Raw genomic sequence first — 12,768 nt, 5'->3', positions numbered from 1 at the left:
GCCGGAGCAGGGACCAGTCACCTTAATTATATAGTGCCCCAGGCTTGGAGGGGGGTTTTCAGGGACTGGGAAACCCCCCTCGACTTGCTTATGGGTGGGTTCGAAGAATGGCGTCATTAGCCCCGCCCCCAAAACGGACAACACTACTCCGGACCAATAAAAACGGGTTGGGGCCACAATGACGCATCTATGATGACACTAAGCCCCACCCATCTGTTTAGTTTACACAGACGGCCAGCATCAGGGAGAATTGTCTGCTCACCCGGGAGTCTGGGAGTCTCCCGGACATTTCGGGAGAGTAGGCAACTATGCGTAGATGGCCGTGCTACATTGGGGCATACACACGTGTATGTGCGGACCTGTAAAAGTAGGGACAATTGTGTATCTACGCGCTAAACTGTACCAAGGTCTGTTCTGACCAAAGAAAGGTAAACAATGATTTTCCATATGACAGGTATTCTGTGTTGGATTTATGTTTCTCTTCCTTTTTACAGTCCTACGTATATAGCAAAAGAAAGTAAAGTTTGCAGTTACATTCAATGTACTTTTAGAGCTAACTGAATTGCCCGGTAATAGAATCAGTCCAGTGATGACAATATATTGAATTGCAGCTCTCTGACGTGAGACCAGTAAGCATTTGTCATTTTGTATCTTGCGAGTGCCCATGAATCTTTCCTCTTTCCTGAATACCGTGATGGACGATTCCCTTCACTTTCCACTGAAACAGCCCTAGACGAGATGTTTTATTAGGTGCATGTATCATGGTGTTTAATATCAGATTTGTGTTTTTCACAGGCGGAAACAGACAGAATATGAAATGTTCATTTAATTATGGTTTCAGAAGCTCTACGCGAAGGTAATCGATATTCCGCTCACGCCAAGATGAAGACGTCGCCGGTGAAATGCATCTCTGTATAAAGGCAGAAGACGAGGCAGTGGGAACAAATCAGTCAGGCGTGAGTTAAAAGAATGTCCTCTTCACTGTTGTACAATCAGACATGTACAACAGATGCTTGATGATAAAGTACATTTCAAATGGATGTTTTTGTTAGGCTGAGTGCTAAGTGGATTGCTAAAATAACTGTTGATTAGGTTTAAGAGACAGTGAAGCTTTTCTCTGCGCTAAAGCGAAAGGAAACACGCATGCAAAATACACAAAGCCGTAAAATTATTTAGCAATGCAAATCCCCCACCAAAAAAATACAAAAAAATAACAACAAATTCTAGGACACTTTTGTTATACTACAAATAAAAAATGGATGCAATATAAAGTGTTACCATAGCTGGTCATCAGTGTGGACCTGGCAAATCAAAGTATGATTTTGTCCTTAAACACTGTATGGAATAAGGATTTATCTAGTTGACAGTGGGGGTCAATTCGCAAATTTTTGAGGTCTTCCTTTTTCCATTAAAGTATTGCTTATCTGAGCCACGATTATGTGTTCTATAACTTGTCAAAGTAAAGGGACATTGTGGGGTAGATTAATCAAGCCTTCTAAAGGGGTAAAGTGGAGGTGTGGCCCATAGCAACCAATCAGACTCTAGCTGTCATTTTATAGAATGTACTAGTTAAATAAATGATTGCTAGTATCTGATTGGTTGCTATGGGCAACACTTCCACTTTTTCTTTATTACTGTCAACACTTCTGCCTCACAGCGCTGGGGTCATGAGTTTAATTCCCGACCATGGCCTTATCTGTGTGGAGTTTGTATGTTCTCCCTGTGTTTGCATGGGTTTCCTCTGGGTGCTCTGGTTTCCTACCACATTCCAAAAACATACTGGTAGGTTAATTGGCTGCTAACAAAATTGACCCTAGTCTGTGTGTGTGTGTGTGTGTGTGTGTGTGTGTGTATGTTAGGGAAATTTGACTGTAAGCTTCAATGGGACAGGGACTGATGGGAGTGAGTTCTCTGTACAGCGCTGCGGAATCAGTGGCGCTATATAAATAAATGGTGATGATGATGATGATGATCTTCTAAAATGAAATGTTTTTGTGAGTTATTGTGTCTATTCTGCATTGTGTATGAAGCTGTATTCACTATACCCAGTCTAGTCATCACTCAGTCAGCATCACATTGTCATTGTAATCAGGACTACAGTCCTGATTTGTAAATATAGGTGTACGACATGACAAGTAAGGAAGTAATGCATGCCTTCAACTGTCCCGATTATGGCGTGGCATCCTGATTCGCAGGCTGCAAAAGGAGTGGGGCTTAACCAAAAGTGGGTGGAGTTTATCCAAATGTCAGCATTTGTGGGCGGAGTTTGGATGAACGGCGCGTGGTATGATGGTATTAACAATACTGAAAATTTCTATGTTTGTAAATGATCTCCAGATTTTTAAAAGCAGATGGGTATGAATGTGACCATCTCTATGTATGTGTTTGGAGGGGAGGAGAGCACGGGGCAGCTAAGCACACGCCCCTAGGTTGTGGCCACAACCCCACTGTAATGTGGCCACGCCCCCTGCCCCGATGGCGGATTTTCAAATGTTGCCGCTTTGCACATAAGAAGCTGCTGGCTGCCATTGGAAAATAAAAACATTGGTCTAGTGGCATTATGACATGCATTCAGTGTTTTAGGGCCTCCCCTCAATCATGGAGCCCAAGGCAACTGCCTAGATTCCCGCAGTGTAATTTTTTTCATCTTTATCATCATCTATTTATATAGCGCCACTGATTCCACAGCGTCAGTCCCTGCACCATTGGAGCTTACAGTCTAAATTCCCTAACATACACACACAGACACAGGGGCGGACCCAGACATTTGTCCTACCGCGGGCGATTTTAGGGGGGACTATTTAGGCCCCGCCCCCTTTCTGTGTTCTAAGGCTGCCGGCTGCTGCACAGTATGTGCAGGTCCGTTCAGCAGTGACAGTGTGCTGTCCCGCTGCTCTGATTGTGTTTAACCGTTCTGAGAAAGATAATGATATGTAATTTTCTCCTACAAATAAATGTTTCTGTAGCAGAGACGCCGGGAGATGAACCCACCACGTGACACGTTAGCCTTCGTCTTGGGAGTGGTTAGAGAATAAAAATGTTTTCGGTGCTTGGTTTAAACAACGAGCCTGAGAAAGTCTTTGGATTGCAGGAATGCTGATACCTGTATTAAGGCAAGTTAAGGATAATGCTAGCAGCCATATGATCATTTCCTGCTTCGGAAGGAAATCCGAGCAGCCCCGATCGCCCCTTCCCCTGGATCCGCCACTGCACAGACACAGACAGAGAGGCTAGGGTCAATTTGATAGCAGCCAATTAACCTACCAGTATGTTTTTGGAGTGTGGGAGGAAACCGGAGTACCCGGAGGAAACCCACACAAACACGGGGAGAACATACAAACTCCTCACAGATAAGACCATGGTCGGGAATTGAACTCATGACCCCAGCACTGTGAGGCAGAAGTGCTAACCACCGAGCCACCGTGCTGCTCAGCTATTGCGTGTAACAATAAAACGGATACTTCAGTATGTACCAAAAGAAACGCTTATATGCACCGACCACAAAAAAAACAATATATCATGTGCTGGGATAGAAATTAAAGTTTATTACCCTTCAAACTGATGCAGTGAAAATGTATATATATATTCACGCTTATAAAATGTTTTTAAAAGCAAGCAATTATTTTATTAACCGTTCTGAGAAAGATAATGATATGTAATTTTCTCCTACAAATAAATGTTTCTGTAGCAGAGACGCCGGGAGATGAACCCACCACATGACACGTTAGCCTTCGTCTTGGGAGTGGTTAGAGAATAAAAATGTTTTCGGTGCTTGGTTTAAACGATGAGCCTGAGAAAGTCTTTGGATTGCAGGAATGCTGATACCTGTATTTAGGCAAGTTAAGGATAATGCTAGCAGCCATATGATCATTTCCTGCTTCGGTGACTTCAATTTCAAACCTATTATTTCCTCTCATGCATGTAAATACTTTTTTGTGATTGCAGGCAAATATGAAGCGGGTCTTACAGTGTGACGCGCGCTCCCCTTAGATCACATTATGTTGTCATAAAACGTTCTGCAGAAAACCCCTTCTCGGTACAATGCAGACCTGTGAGGGTGGAGGTATATTGTATAGGTATATTTTAGCAGTCTGGATTCAGTTAACAAAAAGCAAATAATATTTGGAAGTTTATTTTGCAATCTTGTTCACTTGATGTCATGTACAAAGCACTCGGGGTGGGCTGGACCAGGCAGGGCCATATTTTCCATTGGGCACAATGGGCAGGTGCCCGGGGGCCCCACAGGCAAGGGGGCCCCATAGGCAGGGCTCCTAATGAGAATAAATAATCCTGCAAAAGAAAAAAACCTGCAAAAAAAAGCCTTCAAGGGTCACTGAGCAAGTACATCTATCTATCTCTATCTCTATCTGTATCTCTATACATCTATATCTATATATATATGTAGGGGCCCCGATGTACTGCTTTGCCCGGGGGCCCATAATGTTGTTAAGATGGCCCTGGGACCAGGAGGCAGTTGCCCCCCTATGCTGGTACAATTTTCAGCTATTGGGGCCGCTGGCTGCCTGCGACCACACACTTTGTGTACGAGCCTGGAGCTGAGAGGGGAACAGAGGATGCTCCCTGGCCACTCCCATTGTGTTTTAAATGTAGGTGTGTCTAACTTAATCGAGGCTTTCAAGAGACGCCGCCGCTCTCTAGAAATACACCTAGGTGCGAGGATAGGTCCAGAAGCGATCTCTGAAAAACTGTGAATGCCACAACCTTCAACATCCCACCACTATACAACCACTCGTTTTATTCGGCACAAAACTATAATCCTTTTCTGGAATAGAAAAAGTAATATGTCTCACCCCATGGCAAGGAACGCCGGTAAAAACCTTCCCTCTCCACTCCTTTACCCCATGCATCCCAGCTTCCAAAACTTTTCCCTCGGGATCTCCCATGTGACAGTGGGGAAGGAGGGGGCGTGGTGATGCCGTGAATTTCAGTCAATCCGGGAGGTTTGCCGACTTTTCCGGGAGTCCGGGAGAACTCCCTGAAATTCGGGAGCCTCACGGGAATTCCGGGAGAATAGGCAAGTATGCTTTACCCAACTACAATATCTGGCTCTATGTGACAGTAACGGAGGTGCATGGCGGATAAAACAATGTCTTTGTACTGCGCGGTGCCCCATTTGTACTACATGAATGGCCTCCACCGTGTGTACACACATTCATGTGTTATAACTGTATTCAGTTCATGCTTTTTAGGGAAAACTTTTTATAGACAAAATGAGAATGGTATCGGGATAAGTATTAAACAGATCAACACGGTGGCTCAGTGGTTAGCACTTCTGCCTCACAGCACTGGGGTCATGAGTTCCATTCCCAACCATGGTCTTATCTGTGTGGAGTTTGTATGTTCTCCCCGTGTTTGTGTGGGTTTCCTCCGGGTGCTCCAGTTTCCTCCCACACTCCAAAAACATACTGGTAGGTTAATTGGCTTCTAACAAAAACTAACACTAATCTGTGTGTGTATGTTAGGGGTATTTAGACTGTAAGTTCCAATGGGAGCTGCAGAATTGGTGGCGCTATATAAGTAGCTGATGATGATGATCAATATAAAAACATAAGATTTAAGAAATGTATTTATATTTTTAAAAACAATGTACAAAAACACAATACCGTTAAGATAATAATGATGTCAGTGAGCAAGCACAGACCACGGATACAATGATAATAAACAGTAATGCTCGCAGATAACTGGCCACGGGGAAAGCGGAGAATACACAGGACAAACTCGAACGTAAAATGCAATAGTGTTTAACAGAAGATTTAAAGAAACAGACACAATAAAATCACCACTCAAAATAAACTCATGTGATTATTTATTTTAGAATTTATAAAAGTATTCAGTAAAAAAATAACAGCTGTCAAATACAATTATTCTGAATAATATTCTTTATAATGGACTAGAATACTGCATGCCTTCTCTATATCACGTAGGCAGCCATGGAGGTTTTCATCAACACAATTTATTTAAAAGAAGGAGAAAAAACTTTAATGAATCTATAGGTTTAATGGAAGCTGGAGATTTAATTAAGATTATTTATGCCTCATATTTATAATTGTTGCATGGCATATGATTAAAACTTACCACTACCCATCCTTTAATGAACTAGAGGCATTTTAAATTTTTGCTTTAGCGATGATTTACCTTGTAAGAGTTCTGAAGATCAATGCACTTTCCTTTTCTTTGTATACATTCATCTTGGATTTATAAACTTTAAAGATCTCTCTCTCTCTTATTAAAGAAATTACATGGATAAAAGTAGACACACTTCATTAGAGTTTAACACAGAAGTCACGCTTGTTTTCTATTACAAAGTTATTTATCAGTCTGCGGTTTATGAGCTGTGGCCGATGTTTTAATGTAGTTCTGCTGCTTTGTGAATGTTTTCATCCTGCTCCAATCGTACATAAAACCGACCGATACGTTACAGGCAAATATCTCTGTTCTTATCTCAAGAACTGGCGCAGAAAGTCATTGTAAGGGATTCTAGATGTTAAATTTTCATCAAAGTAGCTCAGAACGTGGAAGAATTCATCCTCTGAAAGGTTAATGCCGAACCTTCGTAGGACCTGCAATGAGAAATAAATATTGACTAAGTGAACGCGTCTTCACAAAGAACTGAATTTGGGGGATGGGGGGGATGTTGCGGCTGCAGATGGAGTAAATTTCACCTGTTGTAAGTGGTCACATGAGCCACGAGGAGCGTTAGAGGCTCTTTAAATATAAGACCCCACTATCTTTGCACAGATTTGTGCCGTGTATGTAACCTTCAACTTATTTTGGTTCTACTAAAGGCCAAGCCAGAGTTACCTGCCAAGACTAAAGGTGTGAAAGCCCCCAGACCGTTAATGCCACAGGGAGTAGGAAGGGAAACGAAGTTGTGTCAGACAACCAGTGCAGGATGGAAGCAGGCGATATACAATGTATTACAGGACTGACCACATCTAACCACATAAAGTGACATCAATACCTTTCATTAGAGCTATAGTTGTCCGTCAGACACTTCCTGCCACCCATAACCTTATCTGGCCTTGTCTAAAACTGCCCATACACTGGTAGATCTAGTTGCTCACTCTGGGTGAATCCATACATTGGAGGAAGATCCAGTTGCTCACCCTGGGTGGATCCATCCCTTGGAGTAAGATCCAGTCACTGACCCTGGATGAATCCATCCCTTGAATATATATCCAGTTGCTCACACTGGATGGATCCATCCCTTGGAGGTAGATCCCTTTGCTCAGCCTGGTTGGATCCATCCCTTCGATGTAGATCCAGTTGCTCACCCTGGGTGGATCCATCCCTTGGAGGTAGATCCATTTGCTCAGCCTGGTTGGATCCATCCCTTCGATGTAGATCCAGTTGCTCAGCCTGGGTGGACCCATCCCTTGGAGGTAGATCCATTTGCTCAGCCTAGTTGGATCCATCCCTTGGAAGTAGATCCAGTTGCTCACCCTGGGTGGATCCATCCCTTGGAGGTAGATCCATTTGCTCAGCCTAGTTGGATCCATCCCTTCGATGTAGATCCAGTTGCTCACCCTGGGTGGATCCATCCCTTGGAGGTAGATCCATTTGCTCAGCCTGGTTGGATCCATCCCTTGGATGTAGATTCAGTTGCTCACCCTGGGTGGATCCATTCAATGGAGGTAGATCTAGTCGCTCAGCCTGGGTGGATCCATCCATTGGAGTAGATCCAGTTGCTCAGCCTGGGTGGATCCATCCAATGGAGGTAGATCCATTTGCTCAGCCTGGGTGGATGCATCCCTTGGAGCTAAGGCCAAGTGACAGGACCACATGTGGTGCCATTAGTGTGGTGAGCCACCACACACAGTGACAGGTTGCAGACATCAGCTGACCAGCTTTGCCTGTCAATGCCAATCAGGTGTTGGTTAGGAGCACTGGTCATGTTGAGTCCACGCATGTTGTGATTGGCAGCCAGATTGGTAAAACAAATGATCGAAGTGGCACTCACGTCACTGTATGTATGAGAGATTTAGACAAGGTCTCTGCAGATGAGTTATGTGGGATTTAATAAATATACCCGTTGTAGACAATATATGCAGAAAACAGTACAGTGAAATACAGTGTTTCTAGTGTTTTCTCATGTCAGGCTTTTGTATTCTCAGGGTGGGTTTCTTACATGCATTTATTCTGCATATAAGGACAATGTGCAGGTATCACACATACTGGGCAGCTTTATGTTACACTGCGATCTAGAGCTGAGCTCAGACACGGCCTCTCCATACCCTACGGCTGTCCGCACAACTTACATTTGCTCTTTTATTTATTTGCTCCTAACTGTAAACAAGCTCCTATGTGCACTCTGTAACTTCACCATATAACTAATAGCTTGCGGTAGAAGCCAGAACAAGGCATAGAAGAGGTTTGTCATATTTAAACATATTCCATAATTTTTCATACTGTTCTGTTAAGCGCACCAGGATTATCACAGTGCTGTGGGGCAGTGAGAGGGTATTCTTCTACTGTAAGGAGTGGTTACAGGGCCTGGGGTGGGGGCAGTTTGTGTTGTATGTTATGCGTGTACAGAACATGTGCGCTGTATGTTATGCATGTACAGAACATAGGTGTGCTGTATGTTATGCATGTACAGAACATAGGTGTGCTGTATGTTATGCATGTACAGAACAGGTGTGCTGTATGCTATGCATGTACAGAACATAGGTGTGTTGTATGTTATGCGTGTACAGAATATAGGTGTGCTGTATGTTATGCATGTACAGAACAGGTGTGCTGTATGCTATGCATGTACAGAACAGGTGTGTTTTATGTTATGCGTGTACAGAACATAGGTGTGCTGTATGTTATGCATGTACAGAACAGGTGTGTTGTATGCTATGCTTGTACAGAGCATAGGTGTGTTGTATGTTATGCATGTACAGAACATAGGTGTGTTGTATGTTATGCGTGTACAGAATATAGGTGTGTTGTATGTTATGCGTGTACAGAACATAGGTGTGCTGTATGTTATGCATGTACAGAACATAGGTGTGCTGTATGCTATGCATGTACAGAACATAGGTGTGCTGTATGCTATGCATGTACAGAACAGGTGTGTTGTATGTTATGCATGTACAGAACATATGTGTGTTGTATGTTATGCATGTACAGAACATAGGTGTGCTGTATGTTATGCATGTACAGAACATATGTGTGTTGTATGTTATGCATGTACAGAACATAGGTGTGCTGTATGCTATGCATGTACAGAACATAGGTGTGTTGTATGTTATGCATGTACAGAACATAGGTGTGTTGTATGTTATGCGTGTACAGAATATAGGTGTGTTGTATGTTATGCATTTACAGAACATAGGTGTGTTGTATGTTATGCGTGTACAGAACATAGGTGTGCTGTATGTTATGCATGTACAGAACATAGGTGTGCTGTATGCTATGCATGTACAGAACATAGGTGTGTTGTATGTTATGCATGTACAGAACATATGTGTGTTGTATGTTATGCATGTACAGAACAGGTGTGCTGTATGTTATGCATGTACAGAACATATGTGTGTTGTATGTTATGCATGTACAGAACATAGGTGTGCTATATGTTATGCTTGTGTTGTAGATCCACACATACCACTCTCAGACCCGGGGAGGTACAGCAGCAGCTGATGCTGACCTTGACGTGAGTACATCTTGCCTTGTATTACGGAGTTCGGCCCACACATACCACTCTCAGACCCGGGGAGGTACAGCAGCAGCTGATGCTGACCTTGACGTGAGTACATCTTGCCTTGTATTACGGAGTTCGGCCCACACATAACACTCTCAGACCTGGGGAGGTACAGCAGCAGCTGATGCTGACCTTGACGTGAATACATCTTGCCTTGTATTACGGAGTTCGGCCCACACATACCACTCTCAGACCCGGGGAGGTACAGCAGCAGCTGATGCTGACCTTGACGTGAGTACATCTTGCCTTGTATTACGGAGTTCGGCCCACACATAACACTCTCAGACCCGGGGAGGTACAGCAGCAGCTGATGCTGACCTTGACGTGAGTACATCTTGCCTTGTATTACGGAGTTCGGCCCACACATACCACTCTCAGACCCGGGGAGGTACAGCAGCAGCTGATGCTGACCTTGACGTGAGTACATCTTGCCTTGTATTACGGAGTTCGGCCCACACATAACACTCTCAGACCTGGGGAGGTACAGCAGCAGCTGATGCTGACCTTGACGTGAGTACATCTTGCCTTGTATTACGGAGTTCGGCCCACACATACCACTCTCAGACCCGGGGAGGTACAGCAGCAGCTGATGCTGACCTTGACGTGAGTACATCTTGCCTTGTATTACGGAGTTCGGCCCACACATAACACTCTCAGACCTGGGGAGGTACAGCAGCAGCTGATGCTGACCTTGACGTGAATACATCTTGCCTTGTATTACGGAGTTCGGCCCACACATACCACTCTCAGACCCGGGGAGGTACAGCAGCAGCTGATGCTGACCTTGACGTGAGTACATCTTGCCTTGTATTACGGAGTTCGGCCCACACATAACACTCTCAGACCCGGGGAGGTACAGCAGCAGCTGATGCTGACCTTGACGTGAGTACATCTTGCCTTGTATTACGGAGTTCGGCCCACACATAACACTCTCAGACCCGGGGAGGTACAGCAGCAGCTGATGCTGACCTTGACGTGAGTACATCTTGCCTTGTATTACGGAGTTCGGCCCACACATACCACTCTCAGACCCGGGGAGGTACAGCAGCAGCTGATGCTGACCTTGACGTGAGTACATCTTGCCTTGTATTACGGAGTTCGGCCCACACATACCACTCTCAGACCCGGGGAGGTACAGCAGCAGCTGATGCTGACCTTGACGTGAGTACATCTTGCCTTGTATTACGGAGTTCGGCCCACACATAACACTCTCAGACCCGGGGAGGTACAGCAGCAGCTGATGCTGACCTTGACGTGAGTACATCTTGCCTTGTATTACGGAGTTCGGCCCACACATACCACTCTCAGACCCGGGGAGGTACAGCAGCAGCTGATGCTGACCTTGACGTGAGTACATCTTGCCTTGTATTACGGAGTTCGGCCCACACATAACACTCTCAGACCCGGGGAGGTACAGCAGCAGCTGATGCTGACCTTGACGTGAGTACATCTTGCCTTGTATTACGGAGTTCGGCCCACACATAACACTCTCAGACCCGGGGAGGTACAGCAGCAGCTGATGCTGACCTTGACGTGAGTACATCTTGCCTTGTATTACAGAGTTCGGCCCACACATAACACTCTCAGACCCGGGGAGGTACAGCAGCAGCTGATGCTGGCCTTGACGTGAGTACATCTTGCCTTGTATTACGGAGTTGGCTGACTGCTCTGTATTAGGCCGTCACCCTCCTAGAGAGGAATTCTTCTAATGTTTATTTAAAGCTGGACATGTCCCAGGCTGTATGTTCATGTACCTAGGTAAGAATTCACGCTGTGCATATAACCGGCTACAATCAGTTGCACCAGCCCTGCGGCCTGTGACTTGATGCCTCCCCGACGGCTGTAACAACATGAATGTACAATATTACTAGACCTGTTTAAAATCCTGGATGCTGATGTACCCGGTCCGGGCCTCATCATAGGACTGAAAGACTCTTCTCATTGGTTTCCAGCAGGTCACTATCTGTGGCTGAGTTCTGAGCATTATGTCCATGAACCAGGGTTTGTGCAGTTCTGTGCTCCCCTAAAACACAATCAAAATAAAACACATAAACATCTGAATATAAAATATACACAGCGACCGTGGGTAACAATGTTCTATATGAGTGATAGGCAGCCTGTGGCTTTCCATCTGTCAGAGAACTACAAGTCCCAGCCAGCCTCTAGAAATACGTCAAAAATAAAACACTACTTGTATTTATTGTAATTGGTTTGAAACGTTAAACAGGCAACGAAAAGTCTGCCCTGAAATACACTAAAGCTGTTAACAAGATCATTGATACATTAGGTCAAGTAATTGAATCTAGTGGGAAGAATTTTACATATATAAGACAATAGCATTAAGTGGGGTTCAAACCTGTTCTGACCACCAGGGTAAGCTTGTTCCCAGGCCAGCAGACGTACCGTGTAATAGGAATGCGGCCTGTTTGATACATACCGGCAGTCGCGGCTTCTGTAGCTTCATCCGCTGCAGCAGGGTATTTGGTCCCAGTGTGACATTCCGCAGGAAGTCTGGGTAGGAGAACTTTCCATTGTGTCTCATGTCATATTTCAGAGTCAGCTGCTCCAGTTCCTCCTCCGATATGTCCATGTTAAATGTTCTCATTACAGCTGGAATAAGGCATGAAAAGTGAGGACAAGTTGTATGATTGTCGTATCTAAGTGTGTTTTACACCATATGAGTCGGTGATACTATTTTTTGAGTACATACAGATTAACAGACTGAGTTCTACTGCAGTTATTGCTTTAGCCTATGTTACTGTAAGTCATCCAGAGGAAAGGGAGCTTGCATTATAGTTACAGGTGACAGAAAGATAAGCAAGCAGTGGGAGGAGCCAGTGGAATGCGTCATTGTATGGGAGGAGCTATTAGTATCTGGTCACCTCATAGGTCACTGGTCAGAGACCTCATCCCATGTACTGTGCATACCTCTCGAAATGTCCAGGAGACTCCTAAATTTCGGGGACTCCTACCAGACACCTGGCCCCACTCCCGGATCCTGTTTCACTCTCACAATGGGCGGGGCCTGGATGACACGAATCATGACGTGAATCTCAACA

At 44.7% G+C, this 12,768-nt stretch overlaps 1 protein-coding gene and 1 long non-coding RNA gene across 3 annotated transcripts in view; one reads left to right on the top strand and one right to left on the bottom strand.

The window, feature by feature from the left end:
* Nucleotides 1-661: 661 nt before the first annotated feature.
* Nucleotides 662-12,768, top strand: part of LOC142153037 (uncharacterized) — a 28,634-nt gene continuing 16,527 nt past the window's right edge. The window contains exons 1-2 of the long non-coding RNA XR_012691427.1: nt 662-750; nt 842-956. This is a non-coding gene — a long non-coding RNA (uncharacterized LOC142153037). The remainder of the gene's footprint in view (nt 751-841; nt 957-12,768) is intronic.
* Nucleotides 5,815-12,768, bottom strand: part of EFCAB6 (EF-hand calcium binding domain 6) — a 122,655-nt gene continuing 115,701 nt past the window's right edge. For both annotated transcript variants that reach the window (XM_075210276.1, XM_075210277.1), the window contains 3 exons: nt 12,147-12,319; nt 11,583-11,732; nt 5,815-6,581 (listed from right to left, as the gene is read on the bottom strand). In XM_075210276.1, coding sequence (XP_075066377.1) covers nt 6,459-6,581; nt 11,583-11,732; nt 12,147-12,319 — 446 coding nt within the window. In that variant the 3' untranslated portion in view covers nt 5,815-6,458. The remainder of the gene's footprint in view (nt 6,582-11,582; nt 11,733-12,146; nt 12,320-12,768) is intronic.

This window comes from Mixophyes fleayi, chromosome 4 (genome assembly GCF_038048845.1).
Source record: "Mixophyes fleayi isolate aMixFle1 chromosome 4, aMixFle1.hap1, whole genome shotgun sequence".
NCBI lineage: Eukaryota > Metazoa > Chordata > Amphibia > Anura > Limnodynastidae > Mixophyes > Mixophyes fleayi.
The sequence above is the reverse complement of the archived record's forward strand: the minus strand, read 5'-3'. Positions and strand labels throughout refer to the sequence as shown.